The 23,235-nt window shown below is 46.5% G+C and overlaps 1 protein-coding gene across 4 annotated transcripts; it reads left to right on the top strand.

Annotated features, from left to right (window-relative positions):
- Window positions 1–2,713: 2,713 nt before the first annotated feature.
- On the top strand, window positions 2,714–22,126 carry TRMT9B (tRNA methyltransferase 9B (putative)). 4 transcript variants are annotated; one of them, XM_072622389.1, is made up of 5 exons: window positions 2,714–2,826; window positions 7,908–8,065; window positions 8,351–8,635; window positions 13,090–13,263; window positions 18,251–22,126. In XM_072622389.1, exons 3-5 carry the CDS (start codon window positions 8,602–8,604, stop codon window positions 19,228–19,230), a joined length of 1,188 nt encoding a protein of 395 aa, XP_072478490.1. In that variant the 5' UTR covers window positions 2,714–2,826; window positions 7,908–8,065; window positions 8,351–8,601; the 3' UTR covers window positions 19,231–22,126. The 4 variants fall into 4 exon arrangements, 3 of the variants coding, with proteins under 3 accessions (XP_072478490.1, XP_072478489.1, XP_072478488.1); XM_072622388.1 differs by lacking the exon at window positions 8,351–8,635; XR_011970057.1 differs by lacking the exons at window positions 2,714–2,826; window positions 18,251–22,126 and adding an exon at window positions 4,328–6,557 and having other exon boundaries at window positions 7,053–8,065; window positions 8,351–8,439; window positions 13,090–13,186.
- The last annotated feature ends 1,109 nt before the right edge of the window (window positions 22,127–23,235 follow it).

Below are 23,235 nucleotides of genomic sequence, written 5' to 3'. Positions count from 1 at the left end.
TACTGATAACTTGTTAGCCCTGCCACCTGGGCAGCTCCAAAGGCACCTATCTGTGCTCACCATCCACAGCCTTCCCTTGGTCTACTAGTTGGAGCCCTGCCCTGGACGAACTGAGGAGTCCAGCATGACCTGTGCTTGATGCAGTCAGGCAGGATCTTTGTGTTCATGGCTTCCCTGCCCCCATGTTCCCCAGCTTCCCCATTCATGATGAATTCTAAGACTTTTCCCATGAGCCAATGCCAAGTTCCCTGGCTTCTCATGAGAAGGTTCCGTTTCGTTCTCTCTTTTTAAGCACTAGGCCTGCATCCACTCTTCTCCAACCCTGTGGCATCTCTCCCCTTCTCCAGTCTTCCTAGTCTCTGCAATTCTTTTAGGACCACAGGACATGCTTCAGCCATTTTGGGTGACTCAGTCTTGTCCAGGGCAGCAGAAGGCTGCTTGAACATCTCCCTAGTCATACTATCGCTTTTCCTCTGGTGCTCCAGTCTCCCATCTCCAGCTGCCTATGGAACATCTCAGACTCAATATATCCAAAACCCGAAGTCAGTGTCTCACGCCCTGACACTGCCCTACCCACTTCACTCTCTCTGTGAAGGATCCACAATTAACCCAGTCCCTCAGGCTCCCAGCCTAGAGGTCAGCTGGACTCCTTCCCCTCCCCCCATGGCCAAGCTGTTGCCAAGTAGATTTTTCCTTTGCAGCATCTGTCAAATCTGCCCCCTTCTCTTCTGGCATTGAACCCACCCTGGTGCAGACTCTCATCAGGCCACCCTTGCACTAAGGCAATGGCTGCTAGGACTGCTGCCTGCTTCAGGTCTCTCCTTCCAGTCCATGCTCCATGAAGCCAGAGATGCTCCTAACCATGCCACAAACACTCACATACTCCCCCTCAGTAAACTCCAGTAGCCCCCTGTTACCTCCAGGATCAAATACAAAATGCTCTGGCATTCAAAACCCTTCCTCCCCTGCCCCTCCTCTGTGCCCAGCTTCCTTACACCTCACTCCTCAATAAGTCCTCCTCCATCCAGTGACCCCAGCCCCCTGACTCTTTGCCACCAAGACCCTCTGCCCCCCAGCTCCTGCCACTCCTTCAGCTGGCTCCCAGGCCTGGGATGCTTTTGCTCCTCCTCTCTGACCACTGACCTTCCTGGCTTCCCTTCAGCTCCCACTTTCTGAGTGAGGCTCCCTCCCTCCCCCTCTGATTCCCTCCTGCCTGGGTCTTGTATGTCTTCTTGCTTTCCTTTGCCTTTTTCCCTTGGATGGACTCTCTACATACTGCCTTCCATTAGACTGAGTTCTAGGAGGGCAGGGACTGCTTTAACTTTTCTTTGTATCCCCACTTTTTAGCCTGGCATACAGTAAGCACTTAATAAATGCCCCTTACCCGAGCAGCTAACTAAAAGCTGAGAACTGATAGGAGACTGTCGGATGTTCTGTTTAAGGCAAAGCTGCTCCACCACGTAGGACTGGGAATGGATTAATGCTCAAGAGGTCAGGAAGTGGAGTATGGCTGGAAATGTTCCCATGAGTATTTATGAAGTGCCTCTTGTATACCGGGCCCTTTTAGGAGCTGGGCCTACGATGACCAGTTCCTGGACTCCAGGTTGCACCTTAGCCCTCGAGACAACAGAATATCAAATCTAAGTGTCCACAGAATAAAGACAGGCTGGGAAGGGGAGGCAGAGGCCTGACCTCCGATCTTGGGGCCCCTCAAGGTTAAAGGAGACTTCTGAGGCAGGGGCATCTGGCCATATTGGCTGGCAGTGGATCAGGAATGGGGAGGATTGGATAGTGGGACATTGCTTGGGACAAGCCCTCTAATGCCAAACAGCACTGTACTTGGAATCAGCAAAATCTGGTTTCAAATCCAGATCTTAGAGCCGTGTTACCTGGGTTTGCTCATTTGTGAAATAAGAGGTCTGACTCAGCAGCTTCTGTGGCCCTTTTCTGCCCTGAGTCCGTGATCTTTAATCTAGGTCTGATTCCTTGTCCAGGGTGGAGAGTTGAACCTAGAGTCAGGATGATCCTAGTTCAAATCCTGCCTGAGATACTTACTCCTTATGGGGCCCTCCTCTGCCTCAGTTTCCTCATCTGTAAAATGAAGATCATAATGACATAAGGTCACTGTGAGGTGCTTAGCACAATGCCTGGCCCACAGCAGACGAAGACTTCTTCCCCTTCCCTCCCAAGTCCCCTTTTGTCCAGCCTAGATACCAGAATTGCACGATCTTGAAGCAGGACCACCCCCTGCTCTCCTTTCACATGCTCTGCAGCTCCTCAGTGCCTTGCCTCAAAAATTCCTGATCAGGATAGAATATGAGATCATGGGACTGGGATGGAAGATAGCAGGAGAAAACCCTGCTGTGCCTGAGATGCTCTCCATGTGGGTCTCTTTTCTGGCCACCATGATGCTCTAGAATTCTCATGGAAAGGGAAGTCAATTTCACCGGCCTATAGTTTGAGGACTCCGTACTGTTCCCTTGGGGTAAGTGGGAGTTGGCACTTAGTCCTTCCCTCTGCCTACTTCTGTTATGACAGTGCTAAGAGGCTGCTGGTGAGGATACCTCCAGAGTCACTCATTGCGGGAGAGGGCTTCCAGGTGTTTTGAGCCAAGTTTGGCTGTGTACAGTCTGAGCTGTGGATGCTTGGGCTGTGCACCTGGACAAAGAGGAGTTTTCCATTTGTTTTCATTTCGTTTCAGATTCCCTGCATGCTGGGAAGGCCTCGGGCTCCTGAGATCATTCTGACAGGTTTCCCAGGCAGATTCCAGTGTGGTGTCCTTGTAGCACTAACTGTGCCTTCAACCTGTGCCTCTCAGTGACTCAGGTGAGTGGCTTTGGGGTCGGCTCATCCTGGCCATCCCTAGAGTCCTCAATCAATCCAAGATAGACACACACACAGACACGCAACATGTGATGTGCCTTAAGCCAGGCTTTCCTCTAGGTAGCCTCAGTTACTTGGATTTTTACTTGGGGAAATGCCAAGGCCTTGTGCCTTTTCTGCCCAGGGGATTTGGCCTCAAAGAAAATCATTTTTTCTGCCTTCATCCTCATAATAGTCAGATTGTCCCTGAATGACCCGAGGCATGTTAGACATGCAGCCTTGCTCTCTTCCTTCTGATGACCTCTGGAGCTACGGTGACTCTTTCTGAGTCCTTCCCCTGGACGACCTTCCCCCAGACAGCCTGCTCCATCCAGAGCCTTCTTGTGGCACACAGCAGGGGTCTTCTGCGCCCAGGCCAGCCCCCGTGGGCAGGAAAGGCTGAGCCTGGGAGTTTGGGGATAGATGGATACTATGTCTGGGTCCAAGAGCATCAGGCAGCCAGGGGCAGGAAGGACCATCGCTAAATCCTAGCCCCGGGAAGGCATTTTTTCAGTCACTGAAGTTCTCAAGGACCATGTGCTGCAGATGAGGTGAATGGGCTGGGGTCCTCCAGAGATCCCAGATGCACTGAGCTGGCAGCTTCCTGATTTGGGCTAGGCTGACCTCTGCCCCAGGGGTAGGTGGTGGAGCTTTCTATTCTTTTAGGGTTGATGCCCCTTTTGGATCTTGACTGGTCAGTGTGAGGGGGCCAGGAGGCTGGGCTCTTCTCTGACTTTCCTTAGAGTCAGCATCACCTTCATGGAAATCTATCCTGTCTCCCTGCACACAGGCACACCCATTTCCTTAGATACCAGAGAGGCCAACCTGTGCTCTGGGCCCTTGGCTGTCTCAATGTTGCTGCTGGGGCTGGCCAGTGTGCCCTTCCCATCCCCTCCCTTGGTGAGGAGAGATCAGGCTTTGCCTGTGTGCACGTGGATATCTCCCTTGATGGAACATTGGGCCAGGGATCAGGACAATAGAAGGTCCAACCATCCAGGAGCCAGAGGGGGCCCTTAAAGTGCTGAATCACTTCACCTGTGATTCCATGCCACTCCTGTCCACCCTCTTCTGGGTAGCTTTGCTGGTACCTGATGGAGGAGATGCTTCAGCTCAGTGTCTTGGTCATTTTCTCAACATCTCACAGATGTAACCCCACTCCACAATGTCCTTCCTCTTGTCCCCTTGTGCTTATCACTCACATGGTCTTACCAACCATTCCCTTGGAACATCTGAGGCACACAGTGACATTCAGGATTTCCATGGAGTAAGGAAGGAACAAATATGAAGGTCGATGAAACTTGGGTACAGCTGTGGTCTCCATGCTCCCTGGGCCAGGGCTCTCAAAGAACAAGGCAGGCAGGCAGGCAGGCAGGCAGGCAGGCAGGCAGGCAGGCAGGCAGGCAGGCAGGAAGGAAGGAAGGAAGGAAGGAAGGAAGGAAGGAAGGAAGGAAGGAAGGAAGGAAGGAAGGAAGGAAGGAAAGAAGGAGAGGCCTCCAGGGGTGAGAGTAGTGATCAGAGAATTATTCTCTCCTTCATCCCCTTTCCTCCTAAACTCCAGTCCTCCAGGTCCCCTGGGCAAGGTCACAGAAATAATCCATAGCTATTTCTCTGAGAAAAGAGGAAAGGGGTGCAGAGGCCTTGGCTGCCCTATGCCACCCTGTTTCCAAAGCCAGCACAGTGAGCATGCCAGGCTGATGGCACAGCCCCAGGGGACGATTGCCTGTCTCTGTGCTCAGGGATCCTTTGATGGGGCAATCCCCAAAGCTGTGGAGTCTGATTTTGAAGCTGGAGATGTCCCTTTAATGAGTATAAAGGTAGAGGAGTGTCTATGGTGCCCTAGGACCCTCTGTTCACTGGCCACGTGCATGTTCGTGCTGTTGTTCTGTGGGCTAATTGCCTTTATTTCCCCAGCATGTAGTAGGTGCTTAATATAAGCTGACTGACTGAGTCCATGTGGACACTGATGACTCTGCGTGAGCCTCCCAGAGCTGTGGATAGAAAATACTCCCTTTAGCTGCTTTGGATACTTTTGGGGCGTGGGCAGCTGAAGCTGGACATATGTGTGTGTGGTGACTGGTTGGGGTGAGATGCAAGCTGTTGGGATGTAGGCGAGAGATCTGTCACAGCTCATTGATTAACCAGAATGAGTTCCTGGCATTAGCTAGCTTGGAAATCTGCCTGCTTTGCCCCCAGGGCTGCAGTACTAGCTAGTTTGGGTTTGGGCTTGGCTTGAATAGACCACAGACCCCCAAGACTAAGTGGGCTCTTGGCCTTGGTCAGATGACCTGAGCAGAAGTGGGAGCTGGGGGAATATTGCTGTGAACTCTGGTAGCCTTCCTGAGTCAGGGGAGAGAAGTAGTGATTTTGAGCACTTGGGCTGGTCCCGGATAGTGTGACAATGCAAAGACAGGAATGGCAGGGGGGCCTGCCTCTAGGGAGTGGGGGGAAAGGCCAATGCAGAAGGAAAGGTGAGGGGAGAGAAGGAAGGAGACCTGAGTCTTGTCTCTGGCTCTACCTTGTGTCATTCCTGTGACCCTAGACCTAGGGCCAGAAGGGGCCTCAGAAACTTCTTAGTCCAAGGCCCTCATCTTACAGATAGGGAAACTGAGACCTAGCAAGGGAAAGTGACTAGGCCAGAGAAAGGATTTGGACCTTGCTGACTGAACTCTTCACACACTGTTTCCCTGTCACTCACTTGCTTCCTCCCTGTCATAGAACACATGGTTGTCAGGGATGCTACTAGGTCAAATACCCCCAAAGGCCCCTAGAAAGGGAGCATTGATATGAATGGTCAGAGGTCACCAGAAATGACTTGCCTCCAAGAGCCATCGAGTCAGTGGATTGTCTTCCAGGTCTTAAAAGTCATGAATTGGCCAAATGGTGGCCAAAGAGTCCCAACAGCAGCTGGCAAAAAATGGCAGGCACGGCGCAGTATGGCATGGTCCATGATCGTGGTGTGTACTCAAGGCATCTCCTCCACCCTCGAGGTTTTTGGGACCCCCTTCTCTCCTCAGTCTTCTTGAGGTTTTCAGTACATCATCTCTCCTGGCTCCCCACCCACCTCTATAACTGCAACTTTTCTGTCTCCTTTGCTCCATCCTCCTCCAGTTCACACCCTCTGACATTAGGGGTCTCTGGGCTCTGTACTGCACTCCTTCCTCTTCTCTCGCCATAGTGCTTCACTTGGGGATCTCCATGCATTTAATGACCATTGCCATGGTGATGACTATTACATCAACCTGTCCTGCCCCAAGATCAATGACCTCCAGTCTTTCATCTCCATCTGCCTTTCAGTGAACTGGGTGTCCACTAGGCTTCTTAAATTCATGAGGTCCAAAATGGGACTCATTATCTTCCCCCTAAAACTGTCCCCCTCCTACTCTCCCTATCACTGTGAAGGGTAACCCCCTCTTCCCAGTCCCACCAGCTCAACCCTAGGAGTCATCCTGGATTTTTCATTCTCTCACCCCCATCCCTCCCCACCCCACATCCAAGCTGTGGCTAAGGCCTGTTGATTTCTCCTCTGCAGCATCTCTCCAATATGCCCCCTTCTCTCCTCTGGCACTGCCCCACCCTGGGGCAGACCCTCACACCTGGACTGCTGTGTGGTCACTGGGGGTTCTGTCTGCCTCAGGTCTCTTCCCCATTCAGTCCTTCCTCCATTCAGCCATCAAAGTGACCTTCCTAAAGTCCAGGTCTGTTGAGAAAGTCGAGGGTTGAGGGAGGGTTGGTCCTGGGTGTGACCTCTGGAGAAGACCCTGGGCAGAGGACAGAGCAGGGGTGGCACAGAGGTTGGAGGGGTATGGACAGGATCCTGGGCTGGCACAAGGCATTGAAGGGACCCTGGCATGAAGCCCAGAAAGTGGGTGACCAGGGTACAGGAAGAACACAGGTTTAGGGGACCAGAGAGGGCTCCCTATGCCTGGGGCATGAGTCATAGCATAGGATCCTGGAAAGATTCTAGTGTTTACACTTGGCATGCAATGCAATGAGGAAGAGGACAGATGTGGAATAAAGGGCCCCTATGTTGAAATCCTAGCTCATCTCCTTACTCCCCATATGACTTTTGGGCAGTGGTCCCCACTCTTCTGGGCTTGGCCTGTGCCCTCTGTTAGGTGGGTGGAGGAAGGTTGGACTAAAAGACCTCAGAGGTAGGAGAACTGAAGCCCTGATTCAGCACTTCTTTTAAGCCCTAGGGAGCCAGTGAAAACTGGGGTGTAAGGATGAAGCAGCAGCAAGAAAGGTGAACCCAGGAGGGGCAGTGAGTTAAGGGGCTGGAAGCCCATCTCCAGCCAGGCTTGGAGACCACAGAGATTGCCCTTCCCCCTGCCCCCATCCTCCGAGGAGGACCTTCTCCTCCCCCTGTGACTTCTGTGCCTGCTGCAAGTGAAAGGATTCGTCTCCGCTGGGACCCATGAGATAAGTTGTACCCTCACATCAGCATGGAGGCTTATTCCCATTTCTGGAGCCTGTTGTTGTCTTAAGTAACAAAACAAGGCTGGTAGGCAGGTGATGGCAATCATCATTGCTCCCATTTTACAGACAAGAAAATAGAGGCTAAGTGCTCATATGATTTTCCCTGGGTCCCACAGCTGGGAAGTGGAGAAGCCTAGCCTGAACCCAGGACTCTGGCCACAGGACTAGTGTATTCTCTTCTGGATGCCAGGCCTGCCATGGTTACTGTAGCTAGCTGCCACCGACGACATTATTTGAAGATGAAAGAATGAGGGGTGTACACCCTCCAATCCCCTCAGGGAGAAAACTCCCCTTCTGGAAATGCCTGTTTAGGGTGTGTGATGTGTTTCCGACAGGGGTGTACTGGTAAACGTTTAACAAACAGCTATCCAAAATAAAAACGCTCACATAGTCCACTTTTCCGTTTCCTCAATATTAGTGACATTTTCTTCATCAGTTTCTTGAGTCAGCCCTGATCCGCCAAATGTCCTGATGAGGTATCCACACTCACGAACATTTAACAGTGGGCTGTCAAAAGCCTGGGACTTCTATCAGGATAAAACCTCTCAGTCCCTGCACCTCTCTCCCAGGATGGAGCCCGAGGCTGCTGTCCAGCTTGAAAGAGCGCACGTGCACGAGGTCTATGAAAGCACAGCCGCCTACTTCAGTGACCTGCAAGGCAAAGCATGGCCCCGCGTTCGCCAGTTCCTCCTGGAACAGAAACCTGGCAGCCTCGTAGCAGACATAGGTAAGAGCTCTTCTCCCCAGGGCGATCGAGGGCTGGCGAGTGGGACGTGAGTGAGAATCCCGTGCTGTCCCATCCTCAGCAAGGGCTCCGCCAGTCTTTGCTGAAGAGGGAAGGGGAAGCCCCGAGGAGGTTGTAGTTTAGGAGACCTTAAGTGGGGAAGTCCTTAACTAAAGCAAGCTGAAATCTTGGCCCCGCCTTGCTCCTCGTCCTGCCCAATGAGACGCCCCTCTCCCACTACCCCCCAACTCCACCACTTCAGCCTTCTTTTCCCTAATCGCGTTTTAGTCCCTGCCCTTGGGAGGATGCCTGTAAAGGACTGCTGTGACGTCACTGTGGAGAGTCCAAACACGAGTCCAAAGGGGCCCGGGGAATAGGTGAGAATTCTGACAGAGCCGGGTCGAGCTTCCCTGTACAATGGAACACTGCGCCTGGAGTCAGGAAGACCGGAGTTCAAATCCTTATTCAGACACTTACTAGCAGTAGGATCCTGGGCAACCCACTTACCCGCTGCCTGCCTCAGTTTCCTCGTCTGTAAAATGGGAATAATAATAAACCTGACCTATAATTGTTGTGAGTATCCGATGAGATGATATTTATAAAATACTCAACCCACACTTGGCACACAGTGGGTACCCCATAAACTATAATTTATACATCTGAGACAGAAAGACGGCCTGACCAGGGTTACCATAAAGCTGATCAGAGAAGTGGCTCCACTCTGGGGGTTCCTGGGCTGTTAGAAACAATAACCCCTCCCCTTCCTAGCACATTTAGGGTTACTAAGCACTCATCCCTCTGGAAAGTGCCTAACACTTACTAGGGGCATAATATCCTACTGATGGATTAAAATCACTTTGTAGATGCACCTTATTTACTGGTGTAAGTCCCAGGAGAATAGGGACTCTTGTTTTGTCTCTGGATCCACTCCATACTGGCACCCTGCCTGTGTGCAGTAGGTGTTTCGTAATAAAATAAACAGGCTAGGCGTTCTCCATTTTAAGAGAGGCTTAAATGACTCACTCAAGTAAGAGTGCATAGATAGAAGTACTGTGACCCTTAAAATGGGGAGACAGGCCCTGGATACCTAACCTGAGGCTACTGTTGGGTACCACAAGGCTCAGGGCACTGGGCATGTCACTTAACCCTGTTTGACTCAGTTTCCTCAACTGGAAAATGGAGATAATAGAACAAGGGCTTCTGTAAGGATCCAATAAGAAAATAAGATTAAAAACATACTTGGCACAATCTAGGACCTATGTAACCTTTGATTCCCTCCTCTGCTCAATGCTACCTGTTCTTGTTTCAACCAGAGAAGGTTCTATCTTGAGAATTCCTTGTCATAGCTGACAAAGACATCACAGGGTCCGATTCTGCCAGATGACAGTGTCCTTTATTTTTTAATTGATTTTTAGTTTTCAGTATTCACTTCCATAAGCTTTTGAGTTTTAAATTTTCTCCCCTTTGCTCCTTCCCTTCTCTCCTCCCCAGGACAGCATTCAATCTGATATAGGCTCTACACATACATACTTATTAACCATACTTTCCCCTTAGCCATGTTGTAAAGAAGAAGTAGAAATAATGGGAGAAACCACGAGAAAGACGAACAACCAAGAGAGGAAACAGTCTGCTGCACTCTGCATTCCAACTCCCAAGTTCCTTCTCTGTGCGTTTTCCATCATGGGTCTTTTGGAGTGCTCTTAGATCTTTCTATTACTGAATCACGTGATGTAAATATCTATCAAAGTCAGCCACCAAACAATGTACTTGTTACTGTGTACAATGTTCTGCTTCTGCTCACTTCATTCAGTATCAGTTCACATAAGTTCAGGTGTTTCTGAAGTCAGCCTGTTCATCATTTCTTATAGCATAATAGTATTCTGTTACGTTCATATACCACGGCCACTCTTCATCCATTTTCCAATGGATAATCATCCCTTCAGTTTACAGTTCTTGGCCACCACAAAAAGAGCTGCTATAAAAATTTTTGTACATGTGGATCCTTTTCCTTTTTTTATAATCTCTTTGGAATACAGACCTAGAAGTGATATAGCTATATAAGGGTATACACAATTTTATAATCCTTTAGGCATAGTTCCAAATTGCTCCCCAGAATGGTCAGATCTGTTCACAACTCCACCAACAATGCATTAGTGTCCCAACTCTACCACATCTTCAACATTTATCATCTTCCTATTTTGTCATGTTAGCCAATCTGATGGGTGTGATATGGTACCTCAGTTATTTTTATTTGCATTTCTCTAATTAAAAGTGATTTAGAGCACTTTTTCATATGACTATAGACAGCTTTAATTTCTTCCTCTGAAAACTGCTTGTTCATATCCTTTGACATTTATCAATTGGGGAATGATATTCTTATAAATTTGACTCAATTCTTTGCATATTTAAATAAAAGAGGACTTTATCAGAGACATTCGCTGTAAAAATCGTTTCCCAGCTTTCTGCTTCCCTTCTAATCTTGGTTGCATTGGTTTTGTTTGTAAAAAAACTTTCCACTTTAATGTAATCAAAATCATCCACTTTTCATTTCATAATGTTGTCTCTCTTGTTTTGTCATAAATTCTTCCCTTTTCCATAGGTCTGACAGATGCACTATTCCTTGCTCTCCTGATTTTTTATACCATCAGTCTTTATAACTAAATCACATATCTAGTTTGACCTTATCATAGTACAGGGTGTAACATGTTGCTCTGTGCCTAGTTACTGCCATACTGTTCTCTAGTTTTCCCAGCAGTTTTGGTTAAATAGTGAATTCTTATCCCAAAAGATAATCTCAGAAGCTGGGATTTATCAACCAGTAGATTGCTATAGTCATTGACTATTGTGACTTGTATACCGAACCTATTTCACTGATCTGCCACTCTGTTTCTTAGCCAGTACCAAGTAGTTTTGATGATTTTTGCCTTATAATACAATTTAAGATCTGGTATGGCAAAGCCACCTTCCACTGAATTTCTTTTCATTAATTTTCTTGATATTCTGGACCTTTTGTTCTTCCAGATGAATTTTGATATTTTTTTCTAGCTCTAGAAAATATTTTTGGTAGATTGATATAGCACTGAAAAAGCAAATTAATTTAGGTAGAATTGTCATTTTTATTATATTAACTCAGCCTGCTCATGAGTAACTGATATTTTTTCCAATTATTTAGATCTGACTTTGTATGGAAAGCATATTGTAGCTGTGTTCGTATAGTTCTTGGCTTTGTTTTGGCAGGTAGACTCCCAAATATTTTATAATGTCTGCAGTAACATCAAATATAATTTCTCTCTCTTGCTTTTGGACTTTGTTAGTACTATATAGAAATACAAATGATTTATGTGGGTTTATTTTATATCCTTCAACTGTTAAATTTGTTTATTGTTTCAAGTAAATTTTTAGTTGATTCTCTAGTAGTCTCTAAGTATACCATCATATCATCTGCAAAGAGTGATAGCTTTATTTTTGCTTTTGCCTATTCTAATTCCTTCAATTTCTTTTTGTTAATAAAGCTAAAATTTCTAGTTCAATATTGAATAACAGTGGTGATAATGGATATCCTTGTTTCATCCCCATCTTGATGGAAATGCTTCTAGCTTATTCCCATTACATATAATGCTTGCTGATGGTTTTAGATAGATGCCACCTATCATTTTGAGGAAGACTCCATTTATTCCTATGCTCTCTAATGTTTAATAGGAATTCAGCATCAGTTCATATAAGTCTTTCCAGGTTTTTCTGAAGTCAGCCTGTTCATCATTTCTTATAGCCCAATAGTATTCCATTACATGGAAGAGAAGAACTCCTTAAAAAGTAAAATGGGCCAAATGAATGAAAACTCCCAGAAATGTTAGAGTCCAAATCCAGAGCATCAAATTTTCTGTTGAGTTCTGGCCTTTTCATTAGGGAAGTTTGGAAGTCCCCTGTTTCATTGAATGTCTACTTCATCCCCTGAAAGATTATGGTCAATTTTGCAGGGTAGTTGGTCCTTGGTTGTAAGCCAAGATACTTTACCTTATGAAATACATTCCAAGCCCTCTGATCTTTCAGTGTAGAAGCTGCAAGGTCCTATGTATTCTCCAGTTTTAAAATTGTTTCTTTCTGGCTGCTTGCAGTATTTTCTCTTTGATTTGATAATTTTCAAATTTGGCAGCAATATTTCTTGGTGTTTTCAATTTGGAATCTCAGGAAGTGATGGGTGGCTTCTGATTATTTTACCCTCTGGGTCTAGGACCTCAGGGCAGTTTTCCTTGATGATTTCTTAAAAGATGCTGTCCAGCCTCTCTTTCAGTCATGGCTTTCAGGTACACCAATAAATTTTTAAAATTCTTTCTCCTGGATCTATTTCCCAGGTCAGTTGTTTTTCCAATGACATATTTCACATTATCTTCTAATTTTTTTTGTTCTTTTGGTTTGGTTTTGTAACTTCTTGGTTTATCATATAGTCATTAGCTTCCCTGAACTCCATTCTCAATTTTAAAAAACTATTTTCTTCAGTGAGCTTTTGAACTTCCTTTTCCATTTGGCTAATTCTGCTTTTTAAAGCCTTCTCCTCACTGGCTTTTTGGACCTCTTCTTCCAATTGAGTTAACCTATTTTTAAAGGTTATTTTCCTCAGCATTTTTTGAGTCTCCTTTAGCAAGCTGCTGACTTGCTTTTCAAGCTGTTCTATGGTATTCCCAGGTGACAAAAGTCCTTCTGTTGGTACACTTTGGTACCTTTTCTGCTGCTGGAGCTCTCCAAAGGGATTGTGACTTGCCTTGTATCCTCCAGTCAAGATGAGTCCAAGGTTGGACTTGAGCCTATCTCCCCCCACTAGGCTACCTTGCCTCTCAGAACTCTGTTGACCATTGCCACCAAACACTGTTTTGTACCATAACTTATCAATTCCTTGAAGGGAGGGCCCCTAGTATCAGCTTTCTTTCCCTGATTCCTCCCAGCCTAAGTGTCTGTGGAGCCCCAGTGATTATTCTCCCACCCCGATTTACCCCCAAGACATCCTTCTCAACTGGCCTTGTCTTTTACAGGTTGTGGGACTGGGAAGTATCTCCGTGTCAACAGCCAGGTGTATAAACTGGGCTGTGACTATTGTGGGCCCCTTGTGGACATCGCACACAGCAAGGGATGTGAGGTCCTGGTGTGTGACAATCTGCATTTGCCCTTCCGAGACAGAAGTTTTGACGCCATCATCTCCATTGGAGGTGAGAAAGAGAGGGGGATGGGTCCCCCTTCCTCCTTCCTCCTCCCCCCTCCCCTTACCCCAACCCCAGTTAGCTAACTTAGCATCCACCATCCATAGAGAATTTCTACTGACTTTTGTCCTTGGAAAAATAAAAATACAAGATAAATACCTGACTGGCCTCAAATGACCTTGGACTTTCTGGAGGGAGACTGCATTGCCTCAAGGAGATGTGTGTGTGATTCACAGAAGGAACCTCAGAGGTTCTGAGCCAGTTCCTCAGCCAGCCCAACAAAGGAGAAAACTAAGGCTCAGGGAGAGAAATGACCAAGTTCCACAAGCAGTCAGAGGCAGAGGTCCTCTGATGACAGAGCTGGGGGTCTTTCTACTGTGCTACTCCTCTTTCCTAACTTCCCCATAGTGGGGGGCACTTTTGATTTCTATCTCCCTCATTTCTTCCCCTCCTTCCTTCTCAGAATCTAGAGCCAGAAGGGATCTTAGACATACTGAGTCCACTCTCCCTCCTCCTTTTACAATGGAGCAAACAGAGGCCCAGGGAGGTCAGGCAGTCAGGGAATGGCACACTCACTGGCTCCTCATTAGGACCTGACAATGTAGAGGGGGGAAAGACCCTGAAGGACATCAAGTTCACCTGAATCCAGAAGTGTTTATCCATTCAGCTTGTCTGCATACCTCCAGGGAGAGGGAATCACTCTACCTGCCCCCACCCTCCACCAATCCAGTCCCCAAAGTCTTGGCAGAGTTCCAGCAAAATTTTCTCTTAATTATTCCTCCTCAGCCAGCTCCTAGTTCTCCCACCCCTTCATTCAGGCACCATCCCATACCTTGACTAGGACTATTAGTAGCCACCTCCTCAGCCTCCCTGCCTTGCATCCAATTCATCTTCCATACAGTTGACAACATTACCTTCCTACAGCACAAGAATGACCATTACCTGTGACTCCCCTGCTCCAGAAATGTCCATAGCTCCACCTTTCCTCCAGGAGCAAACACAGCCTCATCAGCCTGGTAATTAAAAGCTCCCATACCTTTCCAGTCTCGTTCCACAGTGCATCCCTGTGCTGCTCACCCTCACCTTCAGGATTCTGCCTTTTGACTACTGCCTGTATGAGCCATGACCATTCCACTGTGCCATCTCTACTCATTCTATTTTTTGAATAACAACTCTGAAATTTGAAATAGGTTTTGAAAGAGTGATTAGGTTCTTTGGTAGTGGAGAGCAAGTAGAGGGGAGGAGAAAGAGAGGGGTGAAGAGACTCTGCAGTTGTGAACCTGGGGGACTGAGAGGATGCCAAAGCCCTCACCAGAAACAGAGGAGAATAGAATAGGGGTGAATGTCGGGAGTGGCTGATGAGCTGTTTGGGTATGAAGCATTTGCTGCACCCTTGGGATTGGGGATCCAAAGCAGAAATCAAACAGCCCTGCCCTCTGGTGATTCCAGTCTTCTTGGGGTTATCTAGGTGTACACAGTTAGGTATTAGAGAAGGTGAGGCACGATAATAAATGACTGCAGGAAAGTTGGAGGAGAGAAGAAACACTTTCATCCCTTTCATGGGGGAACAGGGAGGGAATCAGGACAGCCTAGATGGCATTGATGCCTGGAAGGAAGGGAAGGATCCTGAGAGGCTATTGGTGGTTCTTCATGTTTCAGGAGCCTCCATCCAGGGGCCACATCCTCTATGGAGTCTTCCTGAGTCACTCCAGCTCTAATTTCTTCCTTTGGTTGTTTAATGGACTTTCTAGTGTTTAACGGACTTATATACAACTGAACATAATCATATACATTACATACATACAATTTATATACGTTATAAACATACAGTTAACAATGATATCGTTAATTCACTACAAACGTTGCTGACCTCTTCATGGAGGCAATTCTCCCAAGGAGTTCTTCTAGCTAGCTAGGTAGCTTAGCCACCAGTATTGTGTGTTTGAAGTAATGACATAGCACCTTTACAAATAGTCTGTCATTCCAATGTCATTACTCCACCTTGCCTAACCCTCCCCTCTCCAAATGGACAAGAGTTAGAATTCTGGACCTGAACAGGCTTTAGCTCTTCTGGTTCAGGTTCCTTATTTTTATTGTTTTCTGTGGTCTGGACATAAGCTTCATTTCTGAAAACATCTTCCCCCCCCTCCTACCCAATAAATATTTCTTTTAAACAACAAGAGGAAAAACCAATCAGCACATGAGCAGAGTGTGACAGTGCATGCTGTGGTACACACCCTTTCTCCCTACCTTTACAAGAAAGGGATGAAGGTGAATGTTCTCTCTACATCAGGGCCATCTGGGGGCAGCCAGAGCTTGTTCTTTCCCTTTTTGTGGTTGCTAACTGGGCAAATTTCTTGAGATTTCATCTTCCTTTCTCAGTTTAAATTGCCTTCTTGTGATTTTTTTGAATTCTTCTCAACTTGTCATTTCTTATGATTTCACTTCCCTTTGCTCTTATATGCTAGTTTGTTGACCCACTCTCCAGCTGTGGCCATGTAATTTATTTTAATTCCTCTTCAATCACAAAAAAAGTATGTCTATGAAGCAATAGGAGGACATAGGACCAGTCTGCCTTTGTTCTCCTTGGTGTGCAGGTATTGCATTGTTAAACATTTTAAGACCATTTTTATTTTAATTCTCCATTCTTCAAGAATGTGTGGAACTGGGGGCAGCTTCACCAGCAGGGTATTAATGCTCCATCTTCCTACAACCCCTTCAACATGGACTGTTCCCATCTTTTGTCTTCACCAATTTACTGGGTGGCAGATGAAACTGTAGAGTTACTTTGGTTTGTATTTCTCTTATGCTTAGAGCTTCGGAGAAGCCTCTCAAGTTTTTTAAAAATTATTGCCATGCTTTGTTTTTATATCACCTTCATTTTCTGCTGTAGCCTTGCTTCTTCCCCCAGAGAACCATATTTTAAAATAGAGGAAAAAAGTAGGGTTTAGTAAAGTTAAAGAATATATCAGAAAGTTCTGATCTTAATATAGTATTCCATATGCCCACCCCCCACCTCTGCAGAGAAGAGAAGAGAAGGGAGGTGAATCACCTCACTCTTACAATTTAGCAGGATTCTGGCTCTCTTGTTATTTCTGGTCTTTCAGTTCACATTGTTGTCATCACTGGCTACATTGTTTTCCAGGTTCTACTTACTCTACTTTGTATCAGTTCATGTAGCTCTTCCCAGGTTTCTTTGTATCCATCCCACATCATTCCTCACAGCACAATAACATTCCACTACATTCCAGTACTACAGTTCATTTAGCCATTCTCCAACTGATCACTATTTGTTCTGAATTCTTTCCTACCACAAGAAATGCTGCTGCAAATATTTTGGTGGATAGGGAGCATTTTTTTTAATATTCTTTTTTTAATTTTGAGCTCCAAATTCTCTCCCTTCATCCAGCCCTTCTACAAACCCATTGAGAAGGCAAGCATTATCAATTATATATAGGAAGACAAGTAAAACATATTTCCATATTAGCCATGTTGCAAAACAAAAAGAAAAAGTAAAAAAAAAAACAAAACAAAACATGCTTCCATCTACACTAGAATTCATCAATTCTCCTTCTGGATGTGGCTTGCATTTTCATCCTTTGGGATTGTCTTAGGTCATTTTCTTAATCAGAGTAGTCAGGTTTTTCCACAGTTGATGATCATACAGTATTGTTACTCGTATGTATCAGAGAATTTCTTTTTTGTCAATGACCTCCTTTCGGCATATGTAGGGGAGTGGAATCTCTACACTAAAAGATGTGGACATTTTAGTCCCTTTCTTTGCAAAACTCCAAATTTTGCTTCCAGAATGGTTGGGTCAATTTACAGCTCCACCAACAAAGCACTAGTGTTCTAACTTTTTCTGTAACTTAACATCAACTGTTTCTGTCTTTTGTCATCTTTTCCAATTTTCAGAATGTGAGGTGAAAACTCAGTTTTGATGTGCGTATCTTATTATTAGTGCTTTGGAGCACCGTTTCATATGGTTGTGAGCAGTCTTCAGTCCTTTGAGAACTGTCTGATCAGAGCCTCTGACCAGTTATCCCTTGGGGAATTTAAATTGTGCTCTAGATATTAGATATTTGTGTTAGTTTCCCACATGTCCCATATATTAAATTTTTACAAGGTATTTGATAAAGATGTTTTTCTCTATTGATTTTTGCTCACACTGATCCCTATGCCTGGATGTTCCTCCTTACCCTTTCACTAACTGAATTCTTAGACCTTTCAAGCCCAACTCAAATGCTAGATCATCCATGAATTTTTCCCTGATTACTATCCTCAGCAGTGACTTCTCCTTCACTAAATTCCACAAAGTATTTTGTATGTTTTGGTGCTATGGTGAATTACTGCATATTAAAAGAAGCAACATATTGTGGTAGGTCTAGAGCTGTCCTCAGACCTGAGTTCAGTTCTTGGATCTGTGACCTTGGGCAGATCTCTTCACCTCCTTGGGCTTGAGGCAACTCTCCAAGACTGAAAATTGCAAACCTGCATTAGTGGATAGAGTTTGCTAGTCAGGTCCAGGAAATCCCAGCCATAACTATGACTGTTTTCTCTTTCCTATTTAGATCATATATTTATTTGAATATGTATGGTATGTGGTAGAAGACGGTGACTTTAACCTAATTTCTGCCAAACCTTCTTCCAGTTTTCCCAGCACTTCTCAGCCAGTTAAGTGCTTATCCAAATGGCATGTGTTTTCTCAGCCTCCTTGTTTCCTCGAGGCAGAGAGGCTCAAGAGAGGGAAAGGACCCAGTGAAGGCCACACAGAGTCTGTCAGTGGTAGAGTGGGTAGGGGCTGCTTTCTAGGAAACTGTGTTCTATGCCAGACAGATTTGTCTGTCAGACTCCCTTTAATGACCCATCATATTCCCTAGGCTGGCCATACGTGGTGCCATAGCATTTTTGAGGGATGAGACCTACAAAGAAGAGGCCATCTGGCCTCCCTCATGACCTCTACCTTTGCTCTGAGCTCTTCTCTCTTCCTTTATAGTCATCCACCACTTTTCAACAGCACAAAGGAGAATCCGAGCTGTCCAGGAAATGGCACGGGTGCTGGCCCCCGGAGGACACATCATGATCTATGTCTGGGCCATGGAGAAGAACCACCGGCACTTTGACAAGCAGGATGTCTTCATTCCCTGGAACCCTGCCCTGTGTTCCCAGCTCCTGGCAGAACCAACTTCCTCAGGACAGAAGCATGTATGTGCACAGCCCAGAGTCAACCCTGACAGGCCCCCTCAATACCCAGTCTGCTCTGTCTGTGGCTACCCCATGTGCCTTCAGAAGAGTCAGGAATCCCAACAGTCCCACAGTCTGGATGGCTCTGGGACTCCCAGCTGCTATGGGAAGCTGACAGAGGTGAGGGATGAGAACAGTGGTTTCTACAACATTTTAGGGAGATCATTCCGCTCCTGGTTTTTCTCTCGATCCTTGGATGAATGCATTCTAAAGGAGCAAGTGGAAAAGGCTGGGGATGGGACAGAGGAGTGGGATCCATGTCACCCTGTATCTGTCCAGCCTTCAAAGCTCTATCATCTAGACCTTTGTAATCAGGAGCCATTGTCAAAAGAACAAGATAGCACCATTGACCCTGGACTCATACAGAACACAGAGTGGCAATTGGCACCAAGTGTGCAAGGGGGCTGCTTTCCCAGGCAGTCTACAGTGGGGAAGAGCTACGAGTCAGCCTGCACTAGGGGCACAGGGAAGCTGACCACCAGCCAGGTCTGGAAAAGAACCTCCCTCCCCCCTCCATTCATCAGCCTGGCAGCTGCCGTGTCCACTGAGGCAACCCAGGAGGAGACACTGGGTTCCAAAGCCTTCAGCCGTTACTACCATGTGTTTCGAGAAGGGGAACTCTGCCACTTGCTGGAGCAGCATGTGCCAGAACTCCAGGTCCTGAGTTCCATCAATGACCATGGGAACTGGTGTGTTGTTGCCGAGAAGAAGACAGGGATGATGGCCCATTGACCAGGTCATCTTGGAGAAGTCACTCAGGGGCAGAGGAAGGAAGGTCTGGAGCTTGCTTCAATGGTCAGTAGTGTGAGGAAATGCCATCACCGAGGCCTTGGCAGGGGCCGGGGAGGGCAATCCTCAAGAATAGCAGCATTCCACCTTCCTCCTCTGGTGACTGGTTTCTGTTCTGAGATATTCCATTTAGAAGCCAGCAGCTTCCTCCAGGTACCATTAGCATCTCCTCAAAAATCAAGATTTCTCCCCTGGGTCCACCTGAGGTCCTCTTACAAACCCCCTGGCACAGCCAGACACCCCATGGACATGGGGCTAGAGCCAGTGCCCTAGCTGGAGGTGAGGGTGAATGGAGAAAGGTCAGGGTGGGGAAAGGGGTCCAACACAGGCCCCAGTGTGGGGACAGGGGAGGACTGTCCTGAAAGGAACCCAGGGATACTGGCAGGAGCTAGGAGGGACAGCAAGATGCCTGTCCCAGACTCCGCCAGTCTCTTGGAGATTGGAGTCCTTCGGGTCACTGCCCAATATTAGAGATGGATTTTCTTTAAGGAAACTGGGAGGCTTTCATGCTTTCTTACTTTTGATTTTTTCAGCTACATCTTTATTTGCAGATCTCACCCTCCCTTCTACATTGCTCAGTGAGTCATCCTTTGTAGTAACGAATGAAAAAGTGCAAAACCCAACCAACACGTTGTTAGTGGAGGCTGGAAATATGAAGTGTTCCACACACCCATAGTCCCCACCTCCACACACAGAAAGAGGGAGGAAAAGGCCTTTTCTCATCCCTTCTCTGGGACCTGGCTTGGTCCTTATAATTGCACAGAGTTCACTCTGGGGGATTGGTTCTCACCACTTTCATGTCTGCAGTCACTGGGGGTGGGGGTGGAGAATCTTGTGATCCTGGTGGCCTCCACTCCTTCCACCTCTTCATGCCAGGCTCTTATCAGGGAGATGATTTGACAACTTTGTTTCTTCTCAACTTCCAGGAACATTTGCCCCATGTGTCGAAGAGGCACTTGGTCCTTGCTCATGTCCTTAATGAGCATCCAGAGGGACCTGAGTTAACAGGAGGGTGAGAATTAGGCTAAGGTCCCCTTCTGACTGGTGGATTACCCATGCCATTGGGTAGCATTTTACAGAGCAGATCTCAGCACTGGGCATTCAACTTCCTTCTAGCCAGTTGCCTTGGCCCCAAATCAGAGACCATGGTAAAGGTGATTCCTGCTCTCAGATCTGGAGTGCCTCCTGAGAGGCTCTACTCTACATCAGAGAGCTGAGGTCATGCCTCATGCTATTGCCAGTACTGTGGCCTCTGCTCGGCTTATATCCACCCTCTCCCTATTCAAGTTCTGGAAATTTCATCAAATCATTCCTATGTCTCTACCTACCATCCCCATAACCTAGCAAGCGAAGCTGCCCAAGCCAAAGGTACCCCAGCTCCTATGGGACTTGCGTCCTCCTCTCAGAATGGGAGCTCTGAGGGCAGGCACTCTCTGCATTGGGGGTGTGCCCTTGGGGCTTGGCACAGAAATAGTGTTTCACAAGTGCATTTTCATGCATTCATCCATTCACACACTCCCATGGTTAGAGTTCCAAAGATACTTGACTCCATAGAATTTGGTGTTTGGGCCAACATGTGTCTTATGTTAAGAAGATGTTGAAGTTCTGCCTCTTTCTATCCTGATGGAAGAAATTGTCAACACATGTGTTCATCTTATTAAACTAAAATCTAAGTTGTGTCTTGGACTAAAGCTACAACTGGGTTGAACAGAGGGAGGCAGAGATAGACTTTGCATCAGTGTGACTGGAGAGGTTCCCTTTCTGAGGAAAAAGTTGCCAGTTAATGCATTCTTACCCAATGGGCTACTCTGGATGGCAAGGCAGAGTCCAATTTTATTTTTGCCCAATAAGTCAACCTGGATAATGACTTCTAGTTGCACATTTTTCTTCAGAGAAAATCAAAAGACCTGGACATGAGCCAGAGACAAAAAAGCCGGAATATGAATTCAAAGTTCAGACAGTATTTATTAAGCACCTACTATGAGCCAGCACTTTGCTAAGTGCTAAGGATATGAAAAAGAGTAAAATCGCCCCTGCTCTCAAGTACTCACAATCTAATAGGGAAGACAGCATGCAAAGCACCATGTACAAATAAGCTTTCTATGGGATAAATAGGAAACAATGAACAGGGGCTGGGGAAGGCTGCCTGCAGGAGGTGGGACTTTAGCTGGGACTTACAGGAAGCCAGGGAGGTCAGCAGCCAGAGCTGAGGGAGCAAGAGCATTCCAGGCTTGGGAACCAGCCAGAGAGAATGCTCTGAATTTGTGTTTTGGAATGAAATGTTCGTGAAACAGCCAGAAGGGCGGTGTCACAGGAAGGAAGAATACATGCTGGGGAGTAAAGGGTAAAGAGACCGGAAAGCTTGGGATGGGGCAGAGGGTGGGAAGGACTTTATTTTAGATCCTGGAGGTGGTTCAAGATAGCACCTTTCTCAATGGAAAAGGAGGAGAGGTCAGGTCCAATTTTTCCCAAGATGTCCTCTTCAACCATGAGGTACTTAGCTACATCCATCATGCCTTGGTCTTCCTTGAATCTGGTGTGCTCATGTACATACATGTACATACCAGCAAAGTCCTGGAAGAACCTGTTTTCCCCATGGTCTCTGAGGATGGAATCCCTGCACTTGAAGCCAGTTTATGAGATGTGTCATGGAGGAAACATGGGTCATCATTCTTCACATGTGTTGGCTTCCCTTTTTAGAATGTGAGCTCCTTGAGGGCAGGGCCTATCTGTCCTGCTTTTTGTACTTGTGTAGCCAGTGTATAGCCCTGTGCTTGGCACACAGTAAGTACCTAATAAATGCTCATTCATTTGTTTGTTCAGATGATTTTAACAAGGACTAGTCCAGAAAAGTATTTTTTAAAAGTAACTTTGCTCATGAATGAATCAGTCCTTACAGGCATGTAGGTGGAATATGAAGAAAAAGCTTTGAAGCCTTCCATTTTTGATCGAAGGACACATGTGCATCCAAGGATCATGTGAGGATGGTGTCTGTCTGGAAGGAAGGAACTCTGTCACAATGGTGCCTGTAGTATTAGATTTGTAAACAAAACCCAGAAACAAATATAGACCTGTTGTTATCCAAGGTAACAAAGAGCCAACTGGAGTGGGCAAGGAGCCTGAGGAAAGTTTAACATCCCTCCCAGTGCCATTGACTTCTAGCGCCAATGGTTGTGCACAGTAAGAATGACTCCTAATAACAGTTTACATTCAAAAGGTGTCAGAGCTGGAAGGGGCCTCAGTGGACACCAAGACCAATTACCACCTGACCAAGAATCCCCTCGAGAACAGGTGGTGATCCAGCCTGTGTGTGAAGACTGAGCCAGTACCACCTGAGGCAGCCCTTCTGCTGTGGTGTGGTCACTGGGAAATTTCTCCTTCTACTCAGCTGAAATCTGACTGCTCTGAACCTTCTATGCGTTGTCCCCAATTCTGCTCAGATGAAGCATGAAGTCCCATCTTGATGACTGCCCTTCTAGTCCCTGAGGTTGTCACATCCCCATCTTTTCTTCCAGCCAAACATGCCTATTTCTCTCGTCTGACCCTTCTCTGGCATGTTCTTCCATCTTCTCTCTCATCCCCATGCCCTCCAGCTTTTCTGTAGTTCAAAGGGGAAGCTCAGACCTGAATATGACATTGCAGGCATGGTCTGAACAGAGACATATCAAAAGCTACCACCTCCCTGGTCCCGAATATGGGTCCAAAGTTCAAAGTAACGTTTTTGGACTGCCATAGCAAATTTCTGGCACAGAACACCAAGAGCTGTCATGATTTTATCATGAACAGGTCATGCCAGACTCACCTACTTCATTTTCTTTTGGGGATACAGTCAATTGCTAAACTGGCAGACCAATGAGGACCATAGATAATTTAATGAGATTTTAAAAAGGGTTCAACATAGTCTCATGCTATCCTTGTGGCCATGATGGAGAAGAGTTAGAAAGAGAG

This window comes from Notamacropus eugenii, chromosome 7 (assembly GCF_028372415.1).
Source record: "Notamacropus eugenii isolate mMacEug1 chromosome 7, mMacEug1.pri_v2, whole genome shotgun sequence".
Taxonomy (NCBI): domain Eukaryota; kingdom Metazoa; phylum Chordata; class Mammalia; order Diprotodontia; family Macropodidae; genus Notamacropus; species Notamacropus eugenii.
Note: the sequence above shows the minus strand (reverse complement) of the source record. Positions and strands in the feature narration are given on the sequence as shown.

Excerpts from the sequence above, each read along its gene's own strand:
- TRMT9B (XM_072622387.1), top strand. The coding sequence starts at position 7,810 with ATGAGGTATCCACACTCACGAACATTTAACAGTGGGCTGTCAAAAGCC. Across the intron at positions 8,066-13,089 it reads CAGCCTCGTAGCAGACATAG|GTTGTGGGACTGGGAAGTAT; the intron begins GTAAGAGCTCTT and ends TGTCTTTTACAG. Across the intron at positions 13,264-18,250 it reads CGCCATCATCTCCATTGGAG|TCATCCACCACTTTTCAACA; the intron begins GTGAGAAAGAGA and ends CTTCCTTTATAG.